The sequence below is a fragment of the Arvicanthis niloticus genome, chromosome 12, assembly GCF_011762505.2.
Source record: "Arvicanthis niloticus isolate mArvNil1 chromosome 12, mArvNil1.pat.X, whole genome shotgun sequence".
Classification (NCBI taxonomy): domain Eukaryota; kingdom Metazoa; phylum Chordata; class Mammalia; order Rodentia; family Muridae; genus Arvicanthis; species Arvicanthis niloticus.
This window is the reverse complement of record NC_047669.1, coordinates 18,841,932-18,857,191: the sequence shown is the minus strand read 5'-3', so window position 1 is coordinate 18,857,191 and position 15,260 is coordinate 18,841,932. Positions and strand designations below refer to the sequence as shown.

The window sequence follows — 15,260 nt, the reverse complement described above, 5'->3', positions numbered from 1 at the left end:
AAAAAGGCAGAGGCAGAAGCAGGAGGATCTGGAGTTGGAGTCTGTTATGGTTTATATATTCTTGGCCCACCTCAGTGTGGGGATGACCCACAAAAGTTGCATCATTCCATTTCAAACCACAGTCAACTGTCCACCTTCTGTATAGTCTAGCATCCCCTAAGATCAGGTATGGCTGCAGCAAGCCTGTGTCTGGGGTTGGAAACTTAGGAGAAAGTAACATTTCCCTTTCCCATCAATGAGGAAATGGAGTAGGCCTGATCTCATGACCCTGTTCTGTGGCTGATCACAGCTTCTCTGATTCAAGACAATGATGTCCATGTTTTACCTAGAGAAGTTCCACCATCCAGTGAAAAGTTTTTTCCCTTTAACTTTTAGATTCTTAGTTTTTTTCGCCTTAAAATCATATCACTTAAATATCACTGCAGAAGTGGATATATTTAAACTTATACACAGTATCCTTTAAAAATATTATAGATATGCTGGTCAGCCATGGTACTCACCTTTAATTGCAGCACTTGGGAAGCAGAGGCAGGCAATATCCAAGTTTGAAGTCTACATACTGAGTTCCAGGACACAGAAGAATTATATCATGAAACAAAAAATTCATATATATATAAATATATATAATAAAATTAAATATATTAAAAAACAAAAATTATATGTATAATAAAATTGATTTTGACCCCTTTTGTATATAACATTATAAATATTTAAACAAAACACCAAATCTGAGTGATGATTCTATATAAATTTCTTTATTATGTATTTGGTATATCAGGGATTGAACCCAGGGCCTCATACATACAAAAAAATGTATTCTGGTCTACACCCCAAACATTATTTCATTATAAAAAGAGTTTGCTTATTTTTTAAATATGGCTGCACACACAATGTTCATTGTATCAGTTTGCCATAATTTCTTTAACATTCCTTCCACTTTTGCTATAAAATAAGCCTATAAAAATTAAATTATGTATTTTTTTTTTACAAAACAAATGACTGAAAGTGGAATTGCTAGACTAATAGGTTAGTCTTTAACTGGGGGCATCAACTCTTTTAGGGGTGCCCTTGAGTTTTCAGGGGTCTTTGCTGCTTTCCCCTTTTCAATGATCTTAACAGCTCTAAGCAAACCATCCTGTAGAGCCTGGTTTTTTACCATGTTGGTGATCATGAAGGAAACGTCTTTGATATACATCCGTCTTACATTTGCAGCATAGTGCTCTCCTTTGTTGCCATGTACAACGAAGAAGATGCAGAGTGCTGTGACATCTCTCTCTTGCAGCCCATACTCCTCCAGCACAGACTCCCATACAATCCTAACGTGCTTGTTCTTAGCTTTTCTTCTAAGGACAGAGGCTAAGGTTGGAAGACTTCTCACCAGGTCTGGAAGCTTCTGAAGCATTCGAGTGTGCAAGCAAGTAAGGACCTCGATGACATAGCTGTATAAAATATTCAGTTCCATTGAGGTAAACCTATGAAAAATATGCAAAGCTCCTTAAACGGAACATTTTATGTACAAACAAAAGCTGCATTTGATTAGGTTGGCTCAGTGTAAACCTTCTAGAAAACAACAGCTATGTATTTCAGAAGTATGACCTGGACCAAACTGCAAAGCCAAGTTCTCAGGCCACCCATAGGGTGAGCCTTGCATGGAGAGGGAACTCCTTTACTCATTTCCCTTTACTTGTTTCAGTAAGACCAGCAAGTAAGAGACTCACAAGGTGTGTACCGCAGTGCCTGGCATATAAACAGGTGCTCAGATTAATGCCTTCTGAATAGAGGAACCAAGCATAAGCGAGACCTTTGGGGATCATGCTAAGCTGAGTTTTGGAATGGCCACTGAAAGCTTTCACAGAGCCACAAAAGCCAGGATTTCTCAACCATTGCTCACCCGAGGGCCAGAGCTGCTGTCCATATCTCATCTTGGACTGCTTGGCTTGCCAGAGTCTTGCTATGGTGTTCAAATCGAAGTGTCAGATTATCCTTGGTGATGTCTAGTTCTTTGAACTGTGTGTCTAGAGCTTGGAGCTTGTTGTCTACTCTACAGGGTTAAAGAATCAAAAGTTCAGGTCAAGGGAAACCTAGGACTTTAACAGGTTATTTACAACCCCTACCTAGTTTACACAGGCACTAAATTGCTGACAGGGTTCTCATCTGCTCTCTCTCTCTCTCTCTCTCTCTCTCTCTCTCTCTCTCTCTGTGTGTGTGTGTGTGTGTGTGTGTGTGTGTGTATGGTGGTGCTAGAGATTGAACCTAGATACTCATACCTTCTAGGTGAGAGATATACCTCTGAACTATGTCCAGTCCTCCACTGCCTTCTTAAATCCAGTCTCTGGGAAGTCCTTGTTCCCCCCCCCCCCCCCCCCGCCCCCATGCTCCTTTAGTCTTTTTGGAACATCACCAGTATAAGGTCACTTGTTTTAAACTGTATTTAAAAATAAAATCTACCATTCTTATAGGCCATGAACTCCTTGAGGGAAAAAGCCACATTTTATTTATTTTTGTAAATCTAGCATGAATTGAACAGAGTTATAGCATCTCAAGCAGATTTTTTTTCTTGATTCTCTCTCTCTCTCTCTCTCTCTCTCTCTCTCTCTCTCTCTCTGTGTGTGTGTGTGTGTGTGTGTGTGTGTGTGTGTGCGTGTGCACGTGCACATGCAGGTATAGGGAATTTGAAAACCAGGGCCTTTCAACTATACAAGCAAATCTACTATTGGGCTAATCCCAACCCCCAGCTTGTTTTTTATATTACCAGTTTACATATTTTTGAACCTGCAAGTCTCAAAGCACTTTAGCAAACACGTTTCTAATTAATGTGTTTGCTGTTCTCTGCTTATTTCTGTTCTTCATTATTCAGTCCCCATCCTTGAGAACAGCCTCCCTGGGGCCCCGAGCCACCTTTTCATTGCTTCCTTCAGGGATATCAGGGTTGTGGTTTCATGGTTCATCTTCTTTAGAAAAAGAAAAGGAAACAAAACACAGCACGATGAATACTCTGTGGAGGTTGAGATCCCAAATTTTCTGCTGTTTTCCACTCGGCAGCAGGCAGCAGCAATGGGAACATCCCGTCTGAATACTGCCTGGAAGGTCACCCAGTGCATGAAGCTTTTAATAGCTTGAACGTCCAGATATAGTTTCAAAGAACCGATGGTGTGAATACAGGTGTCCTGGAGTGGCCTATGACATTTGCCTCTGAAAACAGACCATGCCACTACAGAACAACATACAACTGAAAGGTCCGGGACTCCCCAGAAAGGAGGTCCACTTAAGTCACAGGATAGCACGCACCCAAAGGACACACGAGAGACCCTCTTGTTGTAAAGCACATGAGGTGGTTTATTAAATCAGAGCTCTGGGCCAGCCCATATCCCCATATCTCACATAGGGGATAGAGGGACTGACCTCGTGGCTCAGTGGTCTAGTGCTTATATATGGGCAGGGTGGGGAAAAAGCAAACTTTCGAGAGGGTGCACAGGATTGGTTGTTTTACTTTTTTTTTGTTTTTTTTTTTGAACACTAGTAGGCCGTACCGTGGGGGCAGGGTGTAGTTCCTCTCTTGGCCAGTCAGTTTCTGGGATGTTCTTAACAGGCCTTTGTCCTGTAACTCCCCCTCCTCTGTAACTAATTAGATGGACCCAAACCTGCTGGCAGGTGCTTTTCTGCCCAAGGTCTAAGGCAAAAAAATTTACACATATTTCATAAAATGGCCTTTATAATTTTTCACTCTACACAACCATACACAAAGACAACTCTGTTTATACTGGAAAATGTATATAGGGCATACAAATGTATACATCACTCTATAGTTAGATTTGATGGAGATGCTACTTTCATTTTAAAGTTTTTATTTATTTGCTGTATATGAGTGTTCTGTATATACGTAAGTGTGTGCACCATGTACCAGAAGAGGGAAACTAGAGTTCCAGATAATTGTGAGCTCTAATTCGAGTGCTGGGGATTCAGCCTGAGTCCTCTGGAAGACCAATAAGTGTCTTTTTTTTTTTTTTCCCTAAGACAGGGTATCTTGGTAGCCTTGGCCATCCTGGAATTTACTCTGTAGACCAGTCTGGGCTTCAACTCAGAGATCCACCCACCTCTGTCTCCCTAGTGCTAGGATTAAAAACATGTGCTCCCATCCCCTAGTGCTTTTATTTTATTTTAATTTAATTTTTTTGTTTTTTTGTTTTTTTTGTTTTTTGAGACAGGGTTTCTCTGTGTAGCCCTGGCTGTCCTGGAACTAACTCTGTAGACCAGGCTGGCCTCGAACTCAGAAATCTGCCTGCCTCTGCCTCCCAAGTGCTAGGATTAAAGGCGTGCGCCACCACTGCCCGGCTATTTTAATTTAATTTTAAGACAGGGTTTTTCTTGGTTATCCTGGAACTCTCTGTAGACCAGGCTGGCCTGTAACTCACAGAGATCTGCCTGCCTCTGCTTCCCTAGTGCAGGGATTGAAGTGTAAGGCCCACTAGAAAAAGAACTCACGATCCGTGGAGAACTGCAGACGCACCCCAAATCACTCACGAGAAACACAACTTGATGCAAACACAAGAGGTTTACTGGCTAGCCAGGGCTGTCTTCCCTTCAAGCCCGCACAGGGGCCAAGAGATTCCGCAGCCCGGAACAAAAGAAGTTTACAACTTTTAAGGGGGAATCTACAAACCAGGTGGGGGTGGAGTTAGGGAAGGGGGAAGGCTGAGGGTGGAGTTAGGGAAGGGGGAAGGAGGGGGAACAGGTCACTAGGTCATCGATACATTTGATCTCAAATTCTTAAGATGGATGGTGTGTCACTTTATAATTGGCTATTTCGAACTAGTTTCACACTATATATCATGAGCTCCAGTTCAAGGGGGTCAGGCTTATCTCAAACTTTTAGCATCCTGGCACCAACTGTCTCAGGGCTGTTAGTTCAAAGCGCGGCCAGGCTAATCTCGGGCCCATAGCATCCTGACACCATGAATCTTAAGGTTTGTTTAATTAGGGCCATCTGTTCAAATGGTCAGCTAATTTCCTGGGACTGAGGCAACCCAGTGTTTGACTTACAGGTTTTTATGTCTTTGCTTTTAAGAGTAGGGTTCAGGGGAATCAACTTATGATTTTTCTATCTTTCAGAAGGTGTGTACCACTATGCCCAGGTAACAGTACATTCTTGTTAGCCATCTCTCCAGCCCCAAGATTCATATAGTAATAGCTTCCTTACTAAGTTAGAAATTGTAGCTGCCTGCAGCCACGAGTACCGGGTTCTCCTGAGAGGAAGCCTGGGAATTAACAAGAATGGAGGGCAAGAGAAATGTGGGGCCAAGACAAAGTATTTTGATCAAGGCCCGTAGTTTAATAATTTAATAATTTTTTTTAAAATAAAGGGGAAGCCCCCCCCCTCCCCCAGAGTCTCTTCTTGGATCAGCCCAGGGGCTGGGCAAGGAGATAGCAGTCAGAAGGTGTCAAGGCTAGCTCAGCAGGCAGTCCATTCTTCTTAGCTCAGGTAGCAGGCTCCAAGGCACCAAGGCTGGTAATGCAATGTATCTCAGGTCTTACTATTGTTTGGTCTATTGTGGTAAAACTCACAGGCCTGCTCAGGCCTTGGGGAAGGGCACAAGAAACAAAATCAATTTTTAAAGAGTTCCTTACCTCTTAAGGATGATAATGATGATTTTAAAGTTAAAAATCTAGCCAATGGTAGAAACTACTGACTACTATGGAGAGCTTCTAGTAATGTTAAATATGGAATTGATAGAAAAATACACATGAAATGGAATTTTCTGTGGCGTGGTGGTTTGAGTCAGTAGTTCTCTCTTCAGGAAACTAACACAGAAGAATCTCCTCAGCCTATGAATTCAAGGCCAAAAAATGGAGCCACATCTCACACCTTTGACCGTTTCAAAACAAACAAACAAACAAAGCTGTAACTATTTTTAAAACATGCAAACTCCAAAAATTATAGAGGATAACAGTAGGTCACTGAAATGCTGGGTCATTAGGAAAATGTTCACATTGAAGGTGGGATTATCCTTAAAGTGTTGTTTTTTAACTACCATGGGCATAACTGTGAAGGATTATAGACTGGAGAACTCACAGGAGCAAAGTCACAGAGGTGGTAGGTGACTACTACCCTGTTCAGGGAGATACAGTGTAGGTAGGCATTTGTCGCTACCCACGTCTGACCCTCAGAATAAGGCAACGGCAACCGTGTTCTTCTTCAAGCGGTTTATTCAGCTATCCCTATACAGCCAGCTTTCTCTCTCTTTCTCTTCTCTTCTTCTCCCCAGCTCCAGCAGCCCCTTATATGCATTGCCTTGATCCTATCAGCAGCTGCCACAAAGTCACTAATTGGCCACTCTCACTGACGTGAGGTGGGGTGATCGGGTAACCACACCTCTCAGCACATACAACTCCATATATGGAGTTGTCTTTTCTCTCAAGCAATGCCTATGCCAAGTGCCACCTTGTAATGGCGAGAGCAGAGCCGCTTCCCACAGGCATTTGCTTCTTTTGTTTGTTTTTTGTTTGTTTGTCTTTTTTTTTTTTTTTTTTTTTTGGTTTTTCGAGACAGGGTTTCTCTGTGTAGCCTTGGCTGTCCTGGAACTCACTCTGTAGACTAGGCTGGCCTCGAACTCAGAAATCCACCTGCCTCTGCCTCCCAAGTGCTGGGATTAAAGGTATGCACAACCACTGCCCAGCTGCTTCTTTGTTTTTGAGACAGGCTTGCCATGATTATCTAGTGGAGACCTGCCTCTACCTCACAATCCTCCTTGCCTTAGCTCCCAAATGTGAGGGCCACGAGTATGCACTATCAAGTCCAGCTCAAGAAGGTATTGTAGAGTGAAAAATTATAAAGACCATTTTATGAAATATGTAGACTTTTTCTTTGCCCTTAGACCTGGGTAGAAAAAGTGCAGGTTCCAGAACTCGGAACTGAAAATAAGATTTCAGGTCTTCACTGCTCCAGGACACATTCTGGGTGAAGGACATTATTCCTGAATCAGAGGACACTTATTGGATTACATTTCTCAAGCTTCAGGGAGTAGACCCCACCTGTGGGCGGGAAAAGCCCAAGGCAGGAAGACACATTCCTGACCACAGAGAAAGATGCAAGCCATCTAGGTGGGGCTATAGCTGAAAGAAGTGAAAAATAGTTAACCTGAAATAGTTGGTAATGACATTGTAAGACTACATTTTTTTTGAGAAGAATGAGTGTGCAGAGTGATTTTCACATGACGCTAATCATTTAGGGTGAGTACCTCTGAAATGTTCCACTATTTTTATGTTTTGTATCCTTGACAACCCCTCACCCCCCACCTTCCCACTCACTTCCCTGGTTTGTGGTTTTTGCCTTTAAAACCCTCAGACTGGTGGACGGGGTCGAACTCTACTCCTGCGCAAGTATGTAGTCAGACCACTGGCTGCCAGCTCTTTCCCTAATAAACCTCTGCTGATTGCATCCAGGTATGGTTTCTTGTGATCTTTGGGTGGTCATGATTTCCTGAGACTTGAGCAAGGGTCTCCCGAGTTTGGGGGTCTTCAGTATATTTTGATCAAAAGATTCATGTGAGTCTAAGAAAATAAATAAGTTGTGTGCACTGTCCATATACTGAATGATTTATTCCCATTCAATACTTATTGAGCAACATGAAATCAATAGATAAGACCTATAAATGAATGATAAGAAGACAAAGATCCTCCCTCCCAGGAAACAAGCTAACAAAGAGGCAGAGGTTAGCTGTGGGGCAGAAATCTCGTGGGCGGGGAGAAGGGAGGGAGTCCGGCGACAGAGTCTCAGGGCGGTCTGGCACCAGGGCTTCATGCATTCATGCAGCTGTCGGTGGGCGGGCCGGCGGCTGCATCGGCAAGGTTCCAGGGTTCCAAAAGCTGGGAATCAGGCGGAGAGACCATGGACACGTGGAGTCCGGTTTTCCAAAGCTTTTATTGTTCATGACATGGTGAATGGATGCAGGTGTTGTGCGCTTCTTCCCCCCTCAAAGGCCAGGGGAGACCAGTCTTATAGGGAAGAGAGAAAGGGGAGGGAATAACTTAATTAGCTACGCCCCTGGCCTTTTGATAATTCATTAATATTTAAATCTCTGGAGGTAGAGACTTGTTAGTCACACACTCTACCTGTCCTACGTGACCAAAGGTAACAGATTAAATGGAGTTACCTCGTCCAAGGCCCAACAGTTAGCAAAGCTGAAATGCTGTGGGAGAGCAAAGGAAACAGTCAACAGGGGCTGGAGAGATAGCTCAGTGGTTAAGAGCACTGACCATTCTTCCAGAGGTCCTGAGTTCAATTCCCAGTGACCACATGGTGGCTCACAACCATCTGTAGTGGAATCCAATGCCCTCTTCTGGTGTGTCTAAAGAGAGAAAGTATACTCAAATAAATAATTCTTTAAAAATAAAAATAAATGGATCCTCAACCTAAAACAAACAAAAACAAAACAAAAAAAGTATATATCTATATATATACTGGACCCTTCCAGGTGTTTTTGACTGTGCTCTCCCACATATCTACAATAACCTTCTCCTCAGTCATACCCAGGAGCAGCCATGTCCTCATTTTCAAAGACATGGAGTAAAGAAACAGAAGAAGATACTAGAAGATGGAAAGATAAAAAATCTCATGCCCATGAATTGGTAGGTAGGATTAATATAGTAAAATGGCCATCCTGACAAAAAGCAATGTACAGATTCAATGCAATTCCCACCAAAATCCCAACACAATTTTTCATAGATCTTAAAAGGATAATTTTCAGCTTCATATGGAAACACACACACACACACACACACACACACACACACACACACACAAAACAAAGATAGCTAGAACAATCCTGAAGAATAAAAGAGCTGCTGGTGTTAATCACTATCCCAAATATTCAAGATGCACTATGAATCATAATAAAAACAGCATGATATTGACACAAAAACAGACAATATTGATCAATGGAATCAAATTGAAGACTCAGACATAAATTCACACACTTATGGACACCTGATTTTTGATAAAGAAACGAGAAATACACAATGGAAAAAAAAGACAGAATCTTTAGCAAATATTGCTGGTCAGACTGAATGGATGGATGGATGCATGTAGAAAAACCCAAATAGATCAATAATTATCACACTGCATAAAACTCAACTCCAAATAAACCAAAGGCTTCAATTAAAAAAACCAGATACACTAACCTGATAGAAAAAAAAAAAGTGGGAAATAGCCTTGAACTCATTGGTACAGCAAAAGACTTTCTTCATAAAACACTGTTAGCACAGGTACTAAAACCAGCAATTAAGAAATGAATAGTGGGCTGGAGAGATGGCTCAGCGGTTAAGAGCACTGACTGATCTTCCAGAGATCCTGAGTTCAATTCCCAGCACCCACATGGTGGCTTACAACCATCTGTAATGGGATCCAATGCCCTCTTCTGGTGTGTCAGACACACCAGCAACAGTATATTCATATAAAGTAAATAAATCTTAAAAAAATAAAAAAAAGAAATGAAACCTCATGAAACTGTATGGCAAAGAAACCCATCATTCGCACAAAGCAGCATCCTATAGAAAGAGAAAAATCCTAGGGAAAAGATTTTTACCAACTACATATTCAATAGAGGGCTAATATCCAAAATATGTAAAGAACTCAAGACACTAAATAATCCAGTTTAAAAATGGGGTAGATTTAAACATAATTCTCAAAAGAGGAAACTCAAATGGCTAGCAAATTCTTAAAGAAACACCCAACATGTTAGTCATTATAGAAATGCAAATCAAAACTACTTTGAGATTTAATATTATACCCTTCAAAATGGCTAACATCAACAAACCAAATGACAGCTCATGTTGGGTGGGGAACTAGAATGGCAGGATCAAGCAGAGAGAGGGAGGGACAAGGAAGGCAGACAGGGAGTATGGACACAGACAACTGTAATTAGAGGCCATTGAGGGGTAGTATGGAAGCCTAATACAGTAGAAGTTTTCTGAAATGTATACACACATGAAGGTGATCTAAATGAACTTGTCAAATAATGGGGGAGACTAAACCACAAATGTATGTCTCCTGCCACCAAATGAAGCTAACAGTACTGGGGTTGGGTTACATCTAATTGAGTTGTTGACCAAAGGTGTCCCATGGGGACATCCAAACAACCCAGGCTGTTGCCAAAATGATAGGTTTTCTCTCCACAAACTGACATCAAGGCTGCACTGCTGAAGACAACAACTTCACAAATCACTGAACACGGACAAGTTGAGCTGAGCTTACACTCAGCACACTACCGAAGGAGAAAGGTAAACACCAACCCTGCCACAAACCCTCTGATCTATAATGGCGTTCTGCCTGTAAGATGTGCTAGGACAACAGTAGCACGAAGCTTGTGGGAATGACTAACCAAGATCTGACTTGACTTAAGGCCCACTCAATGAGACAGAACCCGTACCCTGCACTGCCTGGATGACCAAGAACCTGAGACTACATAACCCAGGGACCTAGGGAAAAACCAAACACCATTGTTCTAAGGAGAGAAAAAGGTAATATAATATATAAAAGTAATATAATAACAGAACTCCTGATGACATTCTGCTACACTTACATACTCATAGATTAGCGGCTACCCTGCCCCCGCCCCCACCCCACAGAAGAGGTGGTAGAAGGGACGGAAGACACCAAGGAAACAAGGCCCTCTAAACCAACAAGATCAAGGTACAGAACTCACAGAGACTGAGGTAGCATGCACAGGGCCTGCAAGTGTCTGTATGGGCCTGTACCAGATGGGGTCCTAGAGCTAAGAGAAGTGAACACATGACCCCCACTCCTCCGATTGATAACTAATTGCAAATGGAAATTTAGCTTTCTCCAAGGGAAATCTCATAGGGGAAAAATAGTTTTAAGGAGGGGAGGCTGCACATCCAGCAATAGATGGCCAACAGAAAAAGAACTCAATGGCGTCTTTGGGGGTTCCTTGTTTCACAGTGTGATTTCTGGGCTTTTCTTTCATCCTCCTCATCCTCCTCCTAATCATCTTATTAGCTTATTCATATAGTTTTTTCTCCTCTCCTTTTATGTTAATCTCAAAAACGGGAGGAGAAAGGCCACTGATCCACATTATTATGGCCAAACCAATTCAAGCAAACTTTTAAATTCATGTACACTGCTCAAGGTGGGGTTTGAGAAGTCAGCATTGGGTGTAAGGAAGACAAGGCTTTTATAGCTCAGGGGTAGAGGGTTTCCAAATGAAGGAGTTGGTGAGCAAAATAGGTGTGTGGTTACAGGAGCAGAATGTAAGCATAACCAGTTAGTCCCTCCTGAAGCAAAGACATGGTCACAAGGTGGACAGAAGAAGGCAGTCATCAGCAGTCATAAAACAGCTTGAAACAAAGGTATGGTCGTAAGATGGTTATACACAAGTTTTTGAAGTAAAGGTGTGACTTCCATTCCTGAAACAGGTAGTACAGGACATTTGTAGTTAGGGTTACAGGTGGGGCATAGCCCAGTCCTTGACAGCATGAACCTAGTTTGTCTTTATTATAAGATGGCTTTTAAGCCTAAGAGGGAGGCAAGCTGGTTCTTCACGTACTCTATTATAGATTCTTTATATGTATACTATGGCTTTCAGTTTAGTATATTTTTGGGACTCCTGAGTGTGTGAACAAGTGTGTCTCTGATTCTTGTGCCTTCTCTTTTATTTTTTTTTGTTTGTTTGTTTGTTTTTTGTTTTTTTTGAGACAGGGTTTCTCTGTGTAGCCCTGGCTGTCCTGGCACTCACTCTGTAGACCAGGCTGGCCTCGAACTCAGAAACCTGCCTGCCTCTGCCTCCCAAGTGCTGGGATTAAAGGTGTGCGCCACCACCACCCGGCTGGGTTCTTTTCTTTCTGTATGTTAATTTTTGTTTTATTATTTTAATAATATTATAACTTACTATTATATCTTAGAAGACTGATTGTTAGCTGGGAAGTGGTGGTGTATCCCTCTAATCCCAGCACTTGGGAGGCAGAGGCAGCTGGATCTCTGAGTTCGAGGCCAGCCTGGTCTATGGAATGAGTTCTGGGACAGACAAGGCTACATGGAAAAACTATGTCAAAAAAAAAAAAAAAGAAAGAAAGAAAGAAAGAAAGAAAGAAAGAAAGAAAGAAAGAAAGTAAAGAAAAAGAAAGAAAAGAAAAAGCATGTTTGTTTTCTATGGAGAGACAGAAATGGGGTTGATCTAAATGGGAGGGGTGGTGGGGAGGACCTGGGAGGAGTAGATGAGGGGAAATCTTAATCAGGATGGTTGGTATTCAGACCCAGGATAAACAGCTGAGGTGTGTATTTAACACACCAAAGTGGACCTGGCCTCCAGGTTTTCCCAACATCCTTCAGTTCCTATCTGTTACAGGGCATGGCTGGCATACAACCCTCTACTCTCTGCCCTGGATGAACTTTTCAGCTGAGGTGCTGGGCTTCCCCTCCTCCAGAAACTCTTCTCTATATAATGCAGACATTTTGTCATCTTCGTCGTCGGCGTTGTCTTCTTCTCCTCCTCCTCCTCCTCCTCCTCCCCCCTCCTTCTCCTTCTTCTTTGATGTTTACATTTTCTCTCAATCACTTCTCCTTTTCCTCTGTCTCCCTCCCCATGGTAACTTCACTGACTCCCTCCTGTGTGGTCAGCGAACTCACCAGAGAGCTTCATCCCAACAAACGTGCCTTTATATACACTCTAATGTGGCTTGAATTGTCTCATTTCTAACTTCTCAGCTAAAATATCTATTTTCACTACAAGAGAGAAAAAAAATAAGGATAGTGATAAATTTGGACTTGATCGCTCCTAGGTGTAGCTGAGGTTTATTGTAAAGACAAGGGAGAAAACAGCTACAGGCATCTGGAAGAGTCCAGACTGAACATGGCCAGCAGACTGAACTGGGCCATTTGAGGAGAGGGGGTGGGGACAGAATGAGAGCTGAAAAAGAGAGGTCAAGAGAGGGGACAAAGGCCAGGGAGGCAGAGGCAGGCGGATTTCTGAGTTTGAGGCCAGCCTGGTCTACAGAGTGAGTTCCAGGACAGTCAGAGCTATACAGAGAAACCCTGTCTCAAAAAACCAAGGGGGGGGGGGAAGGGGAAGAGAGAGGAGGCTGGAGAGATAGTGGTTAAGAGTACTGACTGCTCTTCCAAAGGTCCTGAGTTCAATTCCCAGCAACCACCTGGTGGCTCACAACCATCTGTAACAAGATTTGATTCCATCTTCTGGTATCTGAAGACAGCAACAGTGTACTCACATACATAAAATAAATCTTAAAAAAAAAAAAAAAAGACAGGACAAGGAATCAAGAGGCCAAAAGAATGCTTGGGGCCCAAGAGACCTTGTAGCCAAAACACAGGGCTGAGAAGGGGTTTAGGGTAGGGGCAGAGTGAGAAGTTCTGAGAGGAGCCATGGACACTAAGTGAGGCTTGTCCTTGGTTTCTTTAAGACCTAATGGATAGAGCCAGTCCCAAAACAAAGAAGTGATGAAAAGGCTACTGATATTATTTAGTGGCCGGGCACTATGGCTTATCATGTGTAATTCCTAGGCTTAATCCCAGCATCAGGAAGTATGAAAGAGGTGAAAAGGTGGGGGAGGGAGCAAGACCTGGGGTATGTTAATGGCAAAGGAGCCAGTGTAGTGTTCAAGTAAGGGAAAGAAGGGGAGAGAGAGAGAGAGAGAGAGAGAGAGAGAGAGAGAGAGAGAGAGAGAGAGAGAGAGAGAGAGATCCACTCAACCCCTTGGTGACACATTGCCCTTGCTGTCTGGTAGCTTCTGTCACATGGAAGCAAGACTGCTGACTAGCATCAAAAGCTCTGTGTTGCTTGGAACTGGTAATAACACCAGAATGGCTGGTCAGGGCCAGTCTGGGCAGATCAGGTAGGGATTAGTCAAAAATGTTTACACTCATGCATTCCACACCTCCGTTTATGGCATTAGGAAGCACCCAGTCCCTGGGCTGCATTCTTTTTCAATCTCATTGATTATTACTGTGTGAGTGTGTGTATGTGCATGACAGAGAGGGGGAGAGAGAGAGAGACAGAGAGAAAAGGGGAGTGGGGGGAAGAACACCTACACACATGTGAAGGACAGAGGACATCTTTGTGGAGATAGCTCTCCTGTCCTGGGGATTGTACCCAGGTTGTCAGGCCTGCAGAGAAAGCACTTAACCTGATGAGCTAACTGGAGGACCTGAGGACTGCAGTTTTTTTTTTTTTTCTTTGAGTCAGGGTCTCACCATGTAGCCCTGGCTGGCCTGTAACTCACTATGTAATCCAGGATATCCTAGAACTCACAGAAAGATGTTCCGCGCCCCTTCCGAGTCCCCTTGCCCGCAAGAGAGACACAGAGGCAGTGTTCGGGTAGTTACTACAACGAGACTTTATTCTTGTATCAGCTGAAGCGGAAGACACCAAGCCCGGAAAAGGCACTGCTTATATGCACCCTAGAGTGGCTTGTTCACTTCTGATTGGCTGTTCACTCATCACCCCATATTACGCCCCGGGATGGGCAGTGGCTTGGCGCGCTTTTGCCTCTTGCACCTGCGCAGTTTAGTTGTTTACTTGTGGGAGCACCGGATGCCAGCGCCATCTTGTAATGGCGAATGTTGTCACTGCTCACTGCGGCTCCCTACAGAAAGACCTGTCTCATGCTTTTTAAAGGCATGTATGAACACATCTCATCCAAAGACTGCATTCTTTTCAAAGAAAAAATTATTAGATGTTCAGGGTTTATCACTAATTTCTATGCTAAAATTGTATATAAAGTTGCTTAAATATGTCCAAACCCAACATTAGGTATAAGTGTCTTATGCATATAGTTCTTTTTTTTTGTTTTGTTTTCTTTTGTTTTTTTTTCTTCCTCTTGATTTTTGTGCATATAGTTCTTTAGCAACTATGAGTCAAATCTAAATATTAAATGCAAGCTATTTAAATTAACATTAAGTTAATCAAATAATTAATTTAATAATAAAAATAATAATAAATATTAAATTCTAGCTACTTAAATGGCAGCATTATTTTACTATGACATGACACTTAAGGCTGTTTCACTAACCCCAAATCACCTGCAGAATAATGCATGGGTCTGGAGTTGGCTACTTTCCAGCAGGTTCTTTTGCATTGGGCAAGATACTGTTAAGACCCCCCAAAGGGGACCCTCACCCAAGTCCTGACCTGCATGCACCCAAGGACACATGAGGACCGCCTTGATGTAATAACAAAAGGTAGTTTAATGGCGAGGGCCCTCGGGCCAGAACATATCTCACACAGGAGATAGAG

At 42.7% G+C, this 15,260-nt stretch overlaps 1 protein-coding gene across 2 annotated transcripts; it reads right to left on the bottom strand.

Moving 5' to 3' along the window:
- Window positions 1–472: 472 nt before the first annotated feature.
- On the bottom strand, window positions 473–3,079 carry Smco1 (single-pass membrane protein with coiled-coil domains 1). Of its 2 annotated transcripts, XM_076942793.1 has the most exons (4): window positions 2,899–3,079; window positions 1,892–2,041; window positions 1,205–1,472; window positions 473–559 (listed from the first exon to the last, which is right to left on the bottom strand). In XM_076942793.1, the coding sequence occupies exons 1-4, from the start codon at window positions 2,946–2,948 to the stop codon at window positions 503–505; spliced, it is 525 nt and encodes a 174-aa protein (XP_076798908.1). In that variant the 5' UTR covers window positions 2,949–3,079; the 3' UTR covers window positions 473–502. The 2 variants fall into 2 exon arrangements, with proteins under 2 accessions (XP_076798908.1, XP_034371531.1); XM_034515640.2 differs by lacking the exon at window positions 473–559 and having other exon boundaries at window positions 756–1,472.
- Between the last annotated feature and the right edge of the window lie 12,181 nt (window positions 3,080–15,260).